Below are 17,513 nucleotides of genomic sequence, written 5' to 3'. Positions count from 1 at the left end.
AAAAGAGATGTCAGGTCTAGTCACTGTGAGATAATTCAACTTTCCAACCAACCGCCTATACCTTTCAAGATCACTGAGTGGCTCCCCCTGTCCTGGCAGAAGATTATCATTTGGATCCACAGGACTGTCAATGGGTCGACATCCCATCATTCCTGTTTCCGCAAGAATGTCTAAAGCATACCTGCGTTGAGAAATAACAACACCTGAGGTGAACTGAGCAATCTCAATACCTAGAAAGTATTTCAATCTACCAAGGTCTTTAGTTTGGAAATGCTGAAAGAGATGTTACTTCAAGTTAGTGATGCCATCTTGATCATTGCCGGTGATAACAATATCGTCAACATAAACCACCAAATAAATACACATATTTGGTTCAGAATGGCGATAAAACACTGAATGATCAACTCCACTACGAATCATGCCAAACTCCTGAATAACTGTGCTAAACTGTCTGAACTAGGCTCGAGAAGATTGTTTCAAACCATAGAGTGACTTGCGCAATCGACATACAAGGCTACTAGACTCCCCCTGAGTAACAAAATCAGGTGGTTGCTCCATATAAACATTTTCCTCAAGATCACCATGCAGAAAAGCATTCTTAATGTCCAATTGATAAAGAGACCAATGACGAACGGCAGCCATAGAGAGAAAAAGACAAACAGGTTCTATTTTAGCCACAGGGGAGAAAGTGTGACTATAATCAAGCCCAAATATCTCTGTATATCCTTTGGCAACAAGGCGATCCTTCAACAGATCAACCTGACCATCTAGACCAACTTTGACTGTATAAACCCAACGATAACCAACAGTAGATTTACTTGCAGGAAGGAAAACAAGCTCCCAAGTACCACTCGTATGTAAAGCAGACATCTAATCAATCATAGCCTGTTTCCAACCTGAATGGGAAAGTGCTTCACCTGTAGTCTTAGGAATGGAAATAGAGGACAAAGATGATACAAAAGCATAATGGGGTGATGACAAACGATGATAACTCAAGAAAGTATAATTTGGGTTAGCATTATGAGTGGATCTTATACCTTTTTGAAGTGCAACTGATTGACTAGGAAGAGCCAGGTCCGCAGTAGGGGAAGCGTCAGGCGCAGAACATGAATCATCTGGGACTGATACTGGACGTGGGCATCGGTGATAAGTCAAAAGTGGTGGCACTGTAGCTGGAGATGGAGAAGTAACCATACTCAAAGATTGGTGTGGGTAAGACTGGAGGTATTGGTAAAACCTCAGAGATATTAAGATGATCAGAAAATGTATAAAAAGGTTGAGATTCAAAGAATGTGACATCAGCGGACATAAGGTAGCGACCCAGATCAGGTGAATAGCATTGATACCCTTTTTGAACTCGAAAGTAACCAAGGAAGACACATTTGAGAGCATGATGGGCCAATTTATCTTTTCCTGGGGCTAAGTTATGAACAAAACATGTGCTCCCGAAAACACGAAGGGGGATAGAGTAGAGATATGACTAAGGAAATAATATGGAATGGGGAACCTTATTCTGAATCGAAGATGATGGCATTCTGTTAATGAGATAGCAAGATGTGAAGACCGCATCGCCCCAAAAACGCAGTGGAACATGGGATTTCAATGAGAAGAGTGCGAGCAATCTCAATGAGATGCCTATTTTTCCTTTCTGCTGAGGGGTGTATGGACATGATGTTTGGTGAATGATTCCTTGATGAGTCATGAACTCCTGAAACTGGGAGGATAAGTATTCTAAGGCATTATCACTACGAAAAGCACGAATAGAAACACCAAATTGATTTTGTATTTCAGCACAAAAACCTTTGAATATAGATAATAACTCGGAACTATCTTTCATTAAGTAAACCCAAGTACATCTTGAAAAATCATCGATGAAAGTAACAAAGTAACGAAATCCTAAGGGTGAACTGACTCTACTAGGACCCCAAATATCGGAATGAACTAATGAGAAAATAGGCTCTGAGCGACTCTCAATACTACGTGAAAAAGTAGCACGGGTGTGTTTCCCAAGTTGACACGACTCACAATCTAATGTGGATAGACTAGACAAACTAGGCACCATCTATTGTAGCTTGGATAAACTAGGATGTCCCAAACGTTTGTGAATAAGGTCAGGAGGATCTCTAGCGGAGCATGCTGTGAAGGAATTTGAAGAGGTAAGATGGTAAAGGCCCTGTGATTCATGTCCTATGCCAATTGTCTGTCCCGTTTTGCGGTCCTGCATTAGAAAAGAATCATCAAAAAAAGTTATACTACAATTAAGGGCACGTGTCAAACGACTAACAGATGCAAGATTAAAAGGACAACTAGGGACATAAAGAATAGAGTCTAGAGTAACAGAAGATAAGGGTTTGGTTTGTCCAACTCCTTTAGGCTCTGTTAAAATTCCATTAGCTAAAGTAAAAGCACGAAAAGATTATGAATAAACAATATCAGACAGAAGTGATTTGTCACCAGAAACATGGTCAAAAGCACCTGAGTCCATAACCCACGATCCAAAGGCAGGAGATTTTGCCGTTGAGGCTATTGGTAGAAATATATGCTTACTTGCTTAATACTGAAGACACTCATTATATTCCTTCTCAGATAAATATACACATTGATTACCTGTGGTGTTAGACTGAGCAATATGAGCATTTTTGGATAGTCGACCATGCAAAGAATAGCATATTCCACGAGTATGTCCAAGCCTTTTACAATAACTACACTTAGGTCGAGAATAGCATACGCCACGAGTATGTCCAAGCTTTTTACAATAACTACACCTAGGTCGAGATATTCCAAATCGACCTTCCCTTTGTTGATTCTTCATAAGCTATGACATCTGAGTTTTTGATCTCCTCATTAAGACTCAGATTTAATCATGAATAAGAAATATTGTTGGAATTTGGCCCCGAAAAAAAAAAGAAAAATCCCCGGATATAAGATCTAATGTTCGAAAGTTGCTCGGAATCAGAAAATAATCATATGAGCAGCCTCGGAATGAATAAGCGAGGCTACTAAAAAAAGAAACTGCCGAAAAAATCGCCGGAATTTAGGTTTCGGTGATCGGAGTCTTGAAAGACTTGTCGGAATCAAGAAAAAACTATTGGTATAGCCTTGTAATGAAGTGGCGGCCTAGCTGGAAAAAAAAACTTGGCCGGAAACTAGCTAGAATAAACTGCATGCGCCGGCGCGTGAAGCGCATGAGGCGCAGATCTGAAAGTTCTGGCAGCGCGTGGATCGCCAGAGATAAGATTCGAGCACTGGGGTTTGCTCTCCTAGGTGTTTCTCACCTCGCGGTGGTGTTGGTTTTCGTACACAACACTTAAAAAGTAGATGAGGGCTCAAATTGGACTTAACAATCGCCGGAAATTGAAATACCGGGCTGTCTTATTGAGTTTTCTTCCCAGAAATTTTCTCACAAAACCTGCTCTGATACCATGTGAAAAATATGAGAGAAAATATTATTGAATTGTTGTTTTTAAATTATTACATTGAGACTCTATTTATGGACACTACATTCTAATCCTATTCCTAATAGGACACTACATTACAATCCCTTTCTAAGTAGAATTCAATATGCTATTCCTATTCATATTCTAACAATATCCATATATAAAAGTCACATAAGTAGCAAAAGTGGACCCTTTATCTTCAACATAGCGGTGAACCAGTTATGGTCTAGCTAGCCAAGTTGGTATATCTACATGTTGGTGTTTCCAACAAATACACAATCTTCCAGTCTGCTCTAGTAAATAATCAGTTGTGCAAGTCCAGTCTTTGCCTAGTAACTTTGTAAGAGTATCCCTTTTACTATACTTTAAATTAGTCTCTAAACATCCCAGTAGATTAATTCTGTCATGAGTAAGAAAGAGCTTTAGCTCCTTCTGTTTAAAGGGCTGATTCAGCCCCCTTATATTCCAAGAGCCAAAAATCACGTTGGAGCTGTGAGGCTACTTAGGACCTTGTATAAACCCTAATAGACCAAGTGTATATGCCTCCTGTACGTTAGTCTCTTCTGTTGCAAATGTTAGAATATGAGTAGAAATAGGAATAGTATATACAAAAAGCCTGCTTGGAAAATGATTGTACTATAGTGTCTATAAATAGGGTCTCGATGTAATTATGTAAACACACAATTCAATAATATTTTTCTCCATTAATTCTCACATGGTATAAGAGCGTTGGTGAGAAACATCAGAAAAAAAATAACTCAGTCACCGTGCGTCAATTCTGGTGACTAATTTGTGTCATATTTTATTTTGTGGGTTGTGTGAAAAATACAACACCACCAAGAGGATCAGAAAGATTAGGCGACAAAAACCCGACCAAAACCACCGAAATATTACCAGCCATGCACTCGCCAGCCGGAATCCTGAAATTTCGGCAAGATCTCGTCACGCGCGGCGCGTGAGACCATCTCCGATCGAATTTTTGAGTTGTTCTTTTTTCCGTTGGGGTCGCCGATCTATTCCGACTCCGACCACTCAATATTTTCCAAATTCCGTCAAGTATTTTGAGATTCGGATCGCCGGAACCTAAATTTTGGCGACTTCATATTTTTTTGGTACTTATTTTCAGATTCAGCAACTGTTTCTTAGGGTTTTCAAGTCAAATTACCAAGAGGTCCTTTGGGCATGATATTTTTGGCTCCAAAAATATAGGAATTGGAAGTATAAGTCCTATGATCACTTCCGAACCTTTAATGGGAAGTTTAAATTATTTAGCCTGGCCTTCCTCGATTGAGTTGTGGTACAAAGGTCAAGGTGTCCAAGATCACTTAGAGAACAAGGTTAGTGTGGTAAATGAAAAGGCAAAATCTAGCGCGGAAAGTTGACGCTCAATTATGTAGTCTCTTATGGCGATCTATTGATTCCAAGTTGATGCCGTTGTTTCGTCTATTCTAGACGTGTTATTTAGTTTGGGAAAAGGTTCGTGCATTATACACTAATGACATATTTCGTTTTTATGATATGATATCTCGAATGACCAACTTGAAGAAACAAGAATCCGATATGTCTACTTACTTGGGACAAGTACAAGCGGTCATGGAAGAATTTGATACATTGATGCCCGTCACTGTGGATGTGGAAAAACAATAAGAGCACAGACATATGTTTTTAGTTCTTACACTCGCTTGACTTTAAACTGACCATGATGCTGTACGTGATCAGATTTTAGCTAGTCCTACGATTCCTACAATTGATGAGTTATTCTCTCGTCTGCTTCGTCTTGCCGCGCCTCCTAGTCATAAAGTAGTTTCATCACCCACTGTTGACTCTTCTATTCTTGCATCTCAAACCATAGAAAAACGAACATATTAGCCTATGAAAAATCGGAGAAGAGAAGGTCGTTCTAGAAAATCTCGATCTTAGTGTAATTATTGTCATAAAGTTGGACACACTCAGGATATATGTCATACTTTGCATGATCCACCACCCAGTTATGATCCTATTGTTGTAAAGGAACATAATGAGTTCCTTCGAAATCAAGCAAGTAAGCAGATATCTCCACAACCTAATCGACCATCCAATAATGCTCATATTGCCCAAACAGAATATGATGAGTTCCTTCGAGCAAGTAAGCAGACATCTCCACAAGTAGCCTCAATTGCCCAACCTGATGCTTCTGTTGCTGGTAATCTTTTTGCTTGTATTTCACAGTCTAGTACTCTTGGATATGGGTTGTAGACTCAGGTGTTTCTGATCATATTTCTGGTAACAAATCACTTTTGTCTAATATTGTTTATTCACAATCTCTTCCTGCTATTACTTTAGCCAATGGGATCCGAACAAAACCAAAAGGAATTGGACAAGCCAAACCCCTATCTTCTATCACTCTAGACTATGTTCTTTATGTCCCTGGTTGTCCTTTTAATCTTGCATCTGTTAATCGTTTGACACGTGCCCTTAATTGTAGCATAACTTTTTTTTATGACTCTTTTTTAAAGAAGGACTGCAGTATAGGACAAACGATTGGCGCAGGACATGAATCACAAGGCCTTTACCATCTTACCTCTTCAAATTCATTCACAGCATGCTCCGTTACAGACCCTCCAAACCTAATTCACAAACATTTGAGACATCCGAGTTTATCCAAGCTACAAAAGATGGTGCCTAGTTTGTCTAGTTTATCCACATTTGATTGTGAGTCATGCCAACTTGGGAAACACACCCGTGCTACTTTCCCATGTAGTATTGAGAGTCGTGCAGAGTCTATTTTCTCATTAGTACATTCTGGTATTTGAGGTCCTAGTAGAGTCAGTTCACCTTTAGGTTTTCGTTATTTTGTTAGTTTCATTGATGATTTTTCAAAATGTACTTGGGCTTTCTTAATGAAAGATCGTTATGATATATTCTCTATATTCAAAAATTTTGTGCTGAAATACAAACTCAATTTAGTGTTTCTATTCGTACTTTTCGTAGTGATAATGCCTTAGAATACTTATCCTCTCAATTTCAGGAGTTCATGACTCATCAAGGAATTGTCCACCAAACATCTTGTCCGTACACCCCTCAGCAGAATGGTATAGCAGAAAGGAAAAATAGGCATCTTCTTGAGACTGCTCGCACTCTTCTCATTGAATCTCGTGTTCCGCTGCAATTTTAGGGTGATGCAATCCTCACATCTTGTTACTAAGTTAATAAAATGTCATCATCTTCCATTCAGAATAAGGTTCCCCATTCTATATTGTTTCCACAGCCACATCTCTACTTTATCCCCCCTCGTGTCTTTGGTTGGGAGCACATGCTTTGTTCATAACTTAGCCCCTGGAAAATATAAATTAGCCCCCCGTGCTCTCAAGTGTGTCTTCCTAGTACTCTCGAGTTCAAAAAGGGTATCCTTGTTATTCACCGGATCTTCGTCGCTACTTTATGTCCGCCGATGTCACTTTTTTTAAATCTCAACCTTACTATATGTATCTTCTGATCATCTAGATATCTCTGAGATTTTACCCGTATCTCCAGTCTTACCCGCACCACCTTAGTCTTACCCGTAACTTCGAACTTACCCGAATCAACCTTTAAAGAATCAACGGTTACTTCTACGTCTCCTACTGCAATGCCACCACTTCTGACTTATCATCGTCGTCCGCGTCCACCAATAGTCCCAAATGATTCATGTCATGCGTCGAACGCTACTCCTACTGTGGACTTGCCTTCTCCTACTGTGGACTTGCCTTCTCCTAGCCAATCAGTTGCACGACAAAAAGGTATGTGTTCCACTCATAATGCTAACCCACACTATACTTTCTTGAGTTATCATCTTTTATCATCACCCCATTATGCTTTTGTATCATCTTTGTCCTCTATTTCCATCCCTAAGACTATAGGTGAAGCACTTTCTCATTCAGGATGGAAGCAAGCAATGATAGATGAGATGTTTACTTTACATGCGAGTGGTACTTAGGTTTATGCAGTCAAAGTTGGTCCAGACGGTCAGGTTGATCAGCTTAAGGCTCGCCTTGTTGCCAAAGGATAAACGCAAATATTTGGGCTTGATTATAGTGACACTCTCTCCAGTGGCTAAAATAGCGTATGTCCGTCTTTTCCTATCTATAACTATCGTTCGTCATTGGCCTCTTTATCAGTTGGATATTAAAAATGATTTTCTGCATGGTGATCTTGAGGAAGAAGTCTATATGGAGCAACTACCTGGTTTTATTGCTCAGGGAGAGTCTAAAAGCCTCGTATGTCGATTGCGCAGGTTACTCTATGCTCCGAAACAGCCTCCTCGAGCTTGGTTTGGAAAATTTAGCACAGTAATTCAACAGTTTGGCATGATTCATAGTGGAGCTGATCACTCAATGTTTTATCGACATTCTCAACCAAATTGTGTATTTATCTGGTGGTTTATGTTGATGATATCATTATCACCGGCAATGATGAAGATGGGTATCACTAAATTGAAGCAACATCTCTTTCAGCATTTTCAGACCAAAGACCTCGACAGACTGAAATATTTTCTAGGTATTGAGGTTGCTCAGTCCAGATCAGGTATTGTTATTTCTCAACGCAAGTATGCCTTAGACATTCTTGAGGAGACAGGAATGATGGAATGTAGACCCATTGACACTCCTATGGATCCAAATGTTAAACTTCTACCAGGAAGGGGGAGCCACTCAGTGAACCTGAAAGATATAGGCGGTTGGTTGGAAAGTTGAATTATCTCACCGTGACTAGACCTGAAATATCCTTTCTTGTGAGTGTTGCAAGTCAGTTTATGACTTTCTTCTATGATAATCATTGAGATGCAGTTGTTCGTATTCTCCGATATATAAAGTCAGCTCCATGTAAAGGGCTACTCTTCGAGGATCTAGGTCACGAGCATATCATTGGACACACAGATATTGATTAGACAGGATCACCCTCTGATAGACGTTCTACCTTCGGATATTGTGTTTTAGTAGGAGGAAATTTGGTGTCTTGGAAGAGTAAGAAACAGAGTGTGGTTGCTCGATCTAGTGCAGAAACAGAATATCGAGCATTGGTTGTAGCAACTTGTGAGCTAGTTTGGATCAAACAGTTGCTGAGAGAACTAAAATTTGGAGAAACTGCTAAGATGGAACTTGTGTGTGATAATCAAGCAGCCTTTCATATCGCATCAAATCCAATATTTCATGAGAGGACTAAACACATAGAGATTGATTGTCACTTTGTCAGAGAAAAGATACTCTCAGGAGATATTGTTACAAAATTTGTGAAGTCAAGTGATCAACTTGCAGATATATCCACCAAGTCCCTAACCGGTCCTTGTATTAATTGCATTTGTAACAAGCTAGGTACATATGATTTGTATGCACCATCTTGAGGGAGTGTAAGAATATGAGTAGAAATATAAATAGTATATAAAAAAATCCTATTTGGAAAAAGATTGTACTATAGTGTCTATAAATAGGGTCTCGATGTAATTATTTAAGCACAATTCAATATATTTTTCTCCATTAATTCTCACAGCAGACCTGTCCACTATTAGGATTAGGAGCTGATATCTGCACCTCATCAACTTTTTCTTTCCCCTTGTTCTTCTTAGGGTCAATCTTGTGTGGTACTTCAGTGGCAGCAGACAGCTCTGATTCTACAATTTGAGATACAGATGCAGCAGAAGATGGTTGAATGCCTTATGCAATCCAATGTGGTTGACTCAACTTCTAATCTTGTAATAGGACTGGAACTTGTTTAGGAGGTTCAGGTTGTGGCTTCTTCTTTGGGCAGTATTGTGTTTCATCAGTAAGAATCATACATTCTTGACAGTACTCAGGCCACCAATCATAATCCAGTTCCTGTTTCCTGGTATTTCCATTAGGTTCTTCAATAAACATGTGCTCAGGCAATGGTTGTGACACATCCATTTCGATAAGCATTCTAGCATATAAAATCCAACCCTCCTCAGCAATCAGACTATCAGTGCACACTGGTTTGCCCAAGTAACTAGCAATTCTACTCAATAATGGCATTTGCCTCAAGGACTCCTTACTCATCTGGAAATCTGGTGACAAAGGCTTCAAAACTATTGATCGGTATTCATATGTATATGGTCCATTATGTAGTATCTTTTCTTTATCTTCATTAGCAATTCGAAATATGAAATATCCATCTTCATGAAGAAATACTCATGGTTTTGCTACGAATCTCCAGACAGCATAAAAAAATTTCAACATTTGTTTAAATGAAGGGTTCTTTCCATCGATATACCCTATTAAAGCACAACCCCATTTCCTCTGTTATTGTTCCAACTTTGTAGGGTATAGTTTAACTACTTTAATCCCATCTTTCAAGACTGGAGGGAAGAATCGCAGTTGCTTACCATTCATCAGAACTCTATTAGGCTTTATAGCATCAGGCTTGGAGCTTGCCGAGAGGGTGAGCTTCCTCATCGTTTGTGTCAATACATCCCCCCCCCCCCCCCCCCGGTCAGAAGTGGCGGCTGGGGTTTAGATAGCTTGATTAATTAGGGTTTCTGTGTAGGAACCTTTCTCGGAGCTTGCTACGCCTTCAAGCCGCTACTAACTCCCTCCACCCATTGTGATAGTTGGATTAAAGATAGTGGCCAAGGAACTCCAGTCTCCGGAGTGACTATTTGAGAACCAGTGTCCCGACATTTGTGTACTATTGTTGGTGGGTCGTTGAGGAGCAACGGTTGCCTATTATTCTGTTCTTCGTCCATTGTTTTCGGGTATTTTCCAATCTAGGCGTATGTTAGCTAGCGGCACTTAACGTGTGCCTTATCGCCTTAACATGCACCCCCTGGGAGTTTAGAAAGCTTGTTAGCATAGCTTATTGAAACAAGCTTTTATTTTCCTCCTAAAAAAAGCATAAAGCTTTCTCTTTTTCTTTTGCGTTCCTTATCATGCAAAATATTCCCACTATAGCAAACCAATCTCCCCGGGCCAATGGCGTAAGGTCCAAAACCCGATGGATAATGGGCTCACTCCTCTACCCTTCTCCACGTAAATATTTGGCTTCTGTCCGTGCTTGATCCAAACAACACAAGTTGTGGTCTTACCACTAGACTAAAGCTAGCAAGCTATCATATTTAGGTGTAAATGTAAGAATTAACTACATCTTCAACTCACCAGAACACGAATGCACACAAAAAAGTTTTATGTTAAACAACACAACATACGCTATCACTTCCATCCCCCCCCCCCCCCCCCCCCCCCTCCAAATCAAAAATCTAACCCGACCGAAAATTAAATCACTGATCTCAACTAAATGGCCTCGCTGCATACGTTTAATTGATTGTTTGTCATTGATGGAGTGGTGGTTAGACCGACACTGTTATAGATGCATTTTGCTAAAATGAGGATGTTGAGATGGATGTATCGACATACCAGGTGCGATAGAATCAGGAATGAGGTTATTCATGATAAGGTGGAAGTGGCCTCCGTGGTGGACAAGATGAGGAAAGTGAGATTGAGATGGTTTGGCCATGTGCAGAAGCGAGGTGCAGACGCCCCAGTGAGGAGTTGTAAGAGGTTGCATATAGTAGGTACGGGAAGGGGCAGAGGTAGGCCAAAGAAGTATTAGGGAGAGGTGATTAGACAGGACATGGCGCATCTTTAGGTTACCAAGGACATGACCTTAGATAGGAGGATGTGTAATAGAGTACAAGGTTAGTCGGGTAGGAGAGTTGTCTAGTTTTAGAGTGTTTAGGCTTTCTATCTTATGTTGTTGTTTATTGTGTTTTGATTATCGCATTATTTGTAGCTGATAATTGTTTCATTCTAGTAGGGTTTGCACTGATCCAGCGTTAGCTGATTTATGTTCTTCACTGTTTCTCTATGCTTTGTACCTGGAAATGCTACACTTAAGCTAGGGTCTTTCGGAAATAGCCTCTCTACCTCCCCAAGATAGTGATAAGGTTTGTGTACACTTTACCCTCCCCAGACCTCACTTGTGAGATTTTACTGGGCATGATGCCGTTGTTGTCATTGATTTTTCTATACAAAATACATAACACAAGTTTTTTTCCAAATAAGTCTGGATGCAAGAGATGGGAAAGATGGATATAAAATCAGAAACCACCACATGAACCAGATATCATGCAAGTCTATCAACAGACTATGTTTAAGCCTATCCTGTAAGTAATTGTGAGTAGTTATGGATCTGTCAATGTCTTCCCAATACAGGCTAACTGGAAGTTTGGACAGTTCAAATTTCCAAGGTGCTCAATCACAATAGAGCACTTAGAGAAACAATAAAATTGGGCCAAAGAGAGCAGAATATCTAAAGATTCATATTGCCAGCGCCAACTAGTTTGAGATTCAGGCATAGTTGATTGATTGATTTAGATGATCAATAAGCGCTTCCTATTCTAATACATAGCACAAAACATCAGGAAATTAAACATGCAAGTAAATAATATAAATACTGGTTGACCTCTACAATATGTACTGGTTGACCTCTACAATATGAATTGTCTGTTTTAATATAATAATTATGGTGCCCTAGCCAGCTTGTGCTCACCTCGACTAATTCCACGGGGTGCCAGCTACCTCCAACCAGCACAGGTACATGAAATATGTCTAAACCAATAACATTTATAGGAACCGATGCTACTTTGTCATGGATGTCATTAACAAATACAATAGAGTATATAAATAAGCTGAAAGAGGGCAAAACAGTATGAAGTCACCTCTAACTTCCTCTGTAACTGATTCTCTCAACAAATACATGATTGCACTATAATAAGGGGCACCATTCTTTTTGTTTTATTTAAGACAGTGAAAGAGAAAGGGGTAGGGATTTATGAACAGAACAATAATAAATAGAACATGGTGAAATGAAGAAGCAAGAGCAAGCGTAAATTACAGGAAAGACTGACAAACTACCTACTCGTATCTGATTAACTATTAACCGGTTTGGGTTTCTAGCTTTTAAGTTGTATACCAACACACTACATGCACGGTCAAACCCTCAATATGGAATAAAAAGCAACCAATGAGCTTACCAAGAAAAGAATCCCCCACTCCGAAAGAACTTTAACATCTGTGATGTTTCTGATCAGACCAAATTGATTGAGCACGACTCCAGCAAAGAAAAAACCAAGTATCTGAAACCAATAAATAGATCAGCATTATATGACTATGAGAGATCAGTACTACAGAATCTCTGTCTCAAACTTCAGTGACATTCAATTTTGATGCAACTCCAACAGATGACAAGTTTACAAATGAATTCATACATGCTTTCACGTATAAACCATTAGATGCATAGTTAAACAATTGTTTACAAATATGGGTGGCAAATTATTTCAGGGAATTTTTCACGCGTCTTAAAAGTATAATCAATTCTAGAAACTTCCAGGATTTTGTCTAGGATGCCAGAGAGTCATTCAGAGCGAAGAGACACTAGATCGTTAAATGCAGATGTGCTATAAGAGCCTTGAGCTAGACTTGAAATGTTAATTATCAGTGGAAGGCATTACATACGCCCTCATAGCGAAGGAAAATACATCAAAGACTTCACCTAGATTATGTATTAGCTCAAATGCCAGTGCAAGTACTAAAAATGGCTGGTAGTTAGTGTCATAATACAGTACTAAGGTTTCCAGTGAATTGATATTTTATGTTGAAACACTAACAACTGAGTTCAGATAAACTCAGTGTATTTAGTATGGTAAATTTTAAATATAGATAATTTAAAGTTTCTTTTCACCAAGTCAAAAGCAACTTTCACAAGTTCAGGCAAGTAAGTCTTTGGGTTGAACTAGGGTGTAATACCGTTATTTAGGACTTACATGTTTTAAGGTTAACTTAGGATAGAATCCAAGATACAATGTGAGCTGAGATTGTTCACACAGGATATTGATAATACTAATCAAATGAAGGCATATAATTCACTCAGATCAATGTTGTACATGTCATGATGTAGGACAAGAAAATAGGTCTACAAAAAACTGTCCTGTGTTTATTCCTGGATATCCTCATTTTGAAAGGCATTTTTAGAAGCTGATATCATATACATGGCTGCTTTTCCTTTTTAGGCCACACTGAACAATATCCACCTTCCCTTATAAATTACCTGCATTACACCAACATTGTTACTGATTGACCAGAAACTCTATTTGGTCTTAGGATCATCAGGTGTAATCTCTAATGTAGACGCCATCTAAGGCCTTTTTTGACCCAAAAATTCATCAGCAAAATTTACGTCACTAAAGCAAAGAGATGCTTCAGTCAACTCTTTTTTTGCCTAAAGTATCAAATATAAAAAGAGAGTAGCACTCGATTTGAAAAGCGGAAACCACTCATGATAAAGTACTTATCTGTCGACACACACAGGCATAACCAATAATATTTAAGCTAACAACGAGGGAAGAACTTGAATAATGTATTCAACTCACAGGGCTAGCTTTTATGGTTTTGAAGGCAGGAACAACCAGTACAGTCACAGCTAAGAATGTCAAAGTGTCCAACCCGAGGTCATTGATAACATCAACAGCACTTGCAACATCAAGTGATGCATATATCTGAAAGCTACACTTCAAAGATTTCTGGCGTTTTAAGATACAAACTCCTGTCCCACTGCATGAAGATGAAAAAGGTGTACTTTTGCAGACACCATTTTTTCTGGAAGATGGATGGTTTATCTTGTGATATGAAGAAACGGATGAAACGTGAATGGATTTGGTATAGGCATATGACACATTAGAATAATGTCGATAGAAATAAGAAGCAGAAAAGGTGAACCACATAGTTCTCATTTGAGCTCTTGCCTTATATCCCTGCAAGGTAAACATCGGGAAAGTACAATTAGTTCTTATTTATTTGAGTCTATGATGACTAGACAATTTTAAACAGATACAGAGAGAGTGAGAGACTATAAAGAACATGAAAGAAAAGCAGCACTAGGACAAAGGTAAGAATTTATGCACAGCATAATTCAACCCATGCGTCTGGGTGTAACCTTTTTGGTTTTTTAGTACAATCCATTAAGTCTAGAACAAGTGCTGCAAATGCATAAAATGCTAAATTCACAAAAAACTTCTAATGTAAGATGAAGAGCATATATGTATGTGTGTGTGTGTGTATATATATGCATGATGTCATATGAGACTATCCAAACTTCATTCTCATTGTCCATTAAGAAAAATGAGGGATTGTTCTTAAACAGCTACTATAGAACAACATAGCAGTCGCGGCAGCGATGTAATTCTAGATGCTTGGAATTTGGAGGGCCCGGGAAAGCTCTTGCTTACATGTGCAAAAAGTATTTAGAAGAAGATACAGCTCTCAACCATTTTTGGGTCCAAAACCTAAATCAAGAGAGATGCAGAAACGGAAAGAAGAACACAAATATTTCCGTTCATACCTTGGGACCTGAACAGGGAAGGACTAAGTCACACATAGTATTTACTTAATTCTGAAGACAAAAAAGTATGAAAGACACCAAGCATAAATTGCGCAATGGATTTTAGAATTGAACATGAAGGAAAAGCCAAAAAAAGGAAATGAAGAGGGTGACGAGTGGCCACGCTGTTTAGAGGAGAGAGAGAAAAGCGGGAGTTGTAGGAGAAGGATTGATTAGCTAACCATCTCTGTTGAAGCAACGGTTCATGGACCAAAATGAATTTTAGAGATTTTCTCACCTTTTCACGTGGCCTTTTCTCTTCCTATTCTTTTCTCCACTATTTTTGGATGGTCCCCACACGACACATCAATTTATCCCAACCCAAAATCTCCAAAATCTGATTGGCTGTCCACGATACCAATTTAGGGTCCGTTTGATATGCCATATAGAACCATGATTAAAATCACATTTATCTGAAGTTAATGTTAGATTTGGATATGCAATTCAAATTTTGTAAGTTATATTTTTTCTCATAAAAGTGAAAATTTTTTAATTGTAATAATTATTAAAAACTTTACAACCAATATACAACCTATAATATTCTAAGTGGGAAGCCACAAAGTTAACGTTGAATTACTAAAAGGAAAAAAGTTTAAATATGTCATCGAATTATTGAAAATGATTTATCTATGTCATCCATTATAAGTTTGGCTCATCTATGTCATCGGAAGTTTGGCTCATCTATACTACTGTCGTTGCAGAAATTAGTTCATTTGTATCACTATTTTACAACGGTGATTTTGCAAAACTATTTTTGTCACATGACCTCTTATTAGAAGTGCACATCGCCAAATTTAAATCAATCAATCAATATATATATATTTGCAAAACTATTTTTGACACATGACCTCTTATTAGAAGTCCACGCCGCCAAATTTATATCAATCAACCAATATATATATATATATATATATATATATATATATTTAAAAGGTGATGTAACACCTCTCTGAGACATCTATTACTATTTATCTTTTTTTTTATAATCTTCTCCCACTTTAAAATTAATAGTAATGTATTGTATATTAAATAATTCAAAAGTCACTCTCTTAATTACACATTTCTTCCCCTAATTAATATTCACACGTAAGAAATCATAGTTGTACTACTCATGAACCAAAGAAAGATCAAGAGTCTAAGTAAAAATAATACCTAAAATTGAGGGTCACACTAACATTCATTATCTTCAACAGTTATGGCAAAATAATGATTCTATAGAAGATTAAAATTCAGCTTAATATTTTTTATTTATGGATATACAAATGTATTCATCATCATCAATTCATGACTGATCAACCAAAAAAGTGCAAAGAAGTAAAAACAAGAACAATATCAAGAACTTACAATCCAATTTCATCTTGGTTTCTCTAATAGATTTTAAAAAGGTACACTTGTTTTTCAATTTATGCATTTCATGGAATAGTATACACTTCATCAAATGCTTTTTCTTGGCAATTTGCGTATTGTTTTATGAGATTTGTCATATATGATTATGAATTAATGCAATAAACGCTTTATTAGAATCACTCTACATTCATCAACTTTTTCTTTTTGTATTCCTATCTTGTATTCTTCTCTATAATTAAAATTAAGATAAGTTTTTTCAGTACTAATTAATTTTGTTTTTAAAAAATATTAAATTTATATATTTCTTTTATGAGAACGAAAATAATTGTAGATTGAATCGATGGGTAAATTATACGAGAAAGGTGAGAATGTATAAGGAGGTAAAAGTCTTTCAAGGTGATTTTTTGTGATAATACCTATTATGTTATTAAATAAGGACTATTTAGGGAGGAATGAATTTATGATTATAGTTCTCATGTTAATTCACATATTATTATATTTTGTAAATGTGAGGCAAAAAAAAAAACGAGAGTGAGCGAAAGAAGAAGAAATGTAACAAATCTCTCTCTACATATAAAGGAGTATTAGAGGCATATTGATGTGGCATGCCTCAATGCTCAGTAAACATATTTATCTTTTTTCTAATTTTTTTTGAGTTATTTTTTCCAATTTTAATTCATTACATCTATTTTTCTAATTAATAAATTCATTAGTTGTCCTTTATCATTACCAAGTACCATTAACTCAGAAAAATCTCCTGCCTTCCTCTTTTTCTCCTCTTCTCGGCTTTTCTTGATTACACCTTTTTGGCTTTGGCATTTTCTTTAACTGTGATGGGGGAATTAATCTTCATTCTTACAATAAAATTCTCCATATATGATTCCTTTCCCCATTCATAAAAAATCAACTACCATGAAAGTTTCAGCTAAGCAAGTGTTGATTATTAATGGATCTGTAGATCTAACACTTTTAGAGCCTATATATATTACTATGTTTTATTCAAATTTGTATTATTTTACATTGTGTGGTTTAGTAGTTGACTAAAAAATATAGCATATAATGCTTAATCACAACTGTGAGTCTTCTTCTTTTTGCTTTATTTAGGAGAGTAATTGTTAAAGGTGTGAACTTAGTATGATTTTTATGATTTTCTGTGGATATTTACTGTTTTTTTGTTTATTTGCACTAATGATTTTCTGTGGGTGTTTACTGTGTTTTTGTTTATTTGAACTTATGATTTTCTGGGTTTTGGTTTTTACAGCCTTAAAATCAGTCCTTTCTTTTTTGGTCTGTAATAGATTAGTTTAACTCTGCTTTCTGTTAAAATTA

At 37.5% G+C, this 17,513-nt stretch overlaps 1 protein-coding gene across 7 annotated transcripts in view; it reads right to left on the bottom strand.

Moving 5' to 3' along the window:
- LOC107854406 (K(+) efflux antiporter 3, chloroplastic) overlaps window positions 1-15,084 on the bottom strand; it is a 58,843-nt gene extending 43,759 nt beyond the window's left edge. For 2 of the 7 annotated variants that reach the window (XM_016699420.2, XM_047402837.1), the window contains exons 1-3: window positions 14,799-15,049; window positions 13,831-14,211; window positions 12,436-12,537 (exon numbers count right to left, since the gene is read on the bottom strand). In XM_016699420.2, coding sequence (XP_016554906.1) covers window positions 12,436-12,537; window positions 13,831-14,211; window positions 14,799-14,834 — 519 coding nt within the window. In that variant the 5' untranslated portion in view covers window positions 14,835-15,049. Of the gene's footprint in view, window positions 1-1,037; window positions 2,219-12,435; window positions 12,538-13,344; window positions 13,362-13,830; window positions 14,212-14,685 lie in introns of those variants that run through there. The other 5 variants (XM_016699418.2, XM_016699417.2, XM_016699419.2 and 2 more) reach the window with 5 other exon arrangements.
- Between the last annotated feature and the right edge of the window lie 2,429 nt (window positions 15,085-17,513).

This window comes from Capsicum annuum, unplaced genomic scaffold, assembly GCF_002878395.1.
Source record: "Capsicum annuum cultivar UCD-10X-F1 unplaced genomic scaffold, UCD10Xv1.1 ctg2833, whole genome shotgun sequence".
Taxonomy (NCBI): domain Eukaryota; kingdom Viridiplantae; phylum Streptophyta; class Magnoliopsida; order Solanales; family Solanaceae; genus Capsicum; species Capsicum annuum.
The sequence above is the reverse complement of the archived record's forward strand: the minus strand, read 5'-3'. Positions and strand labels throughout refer to the sequence as shown.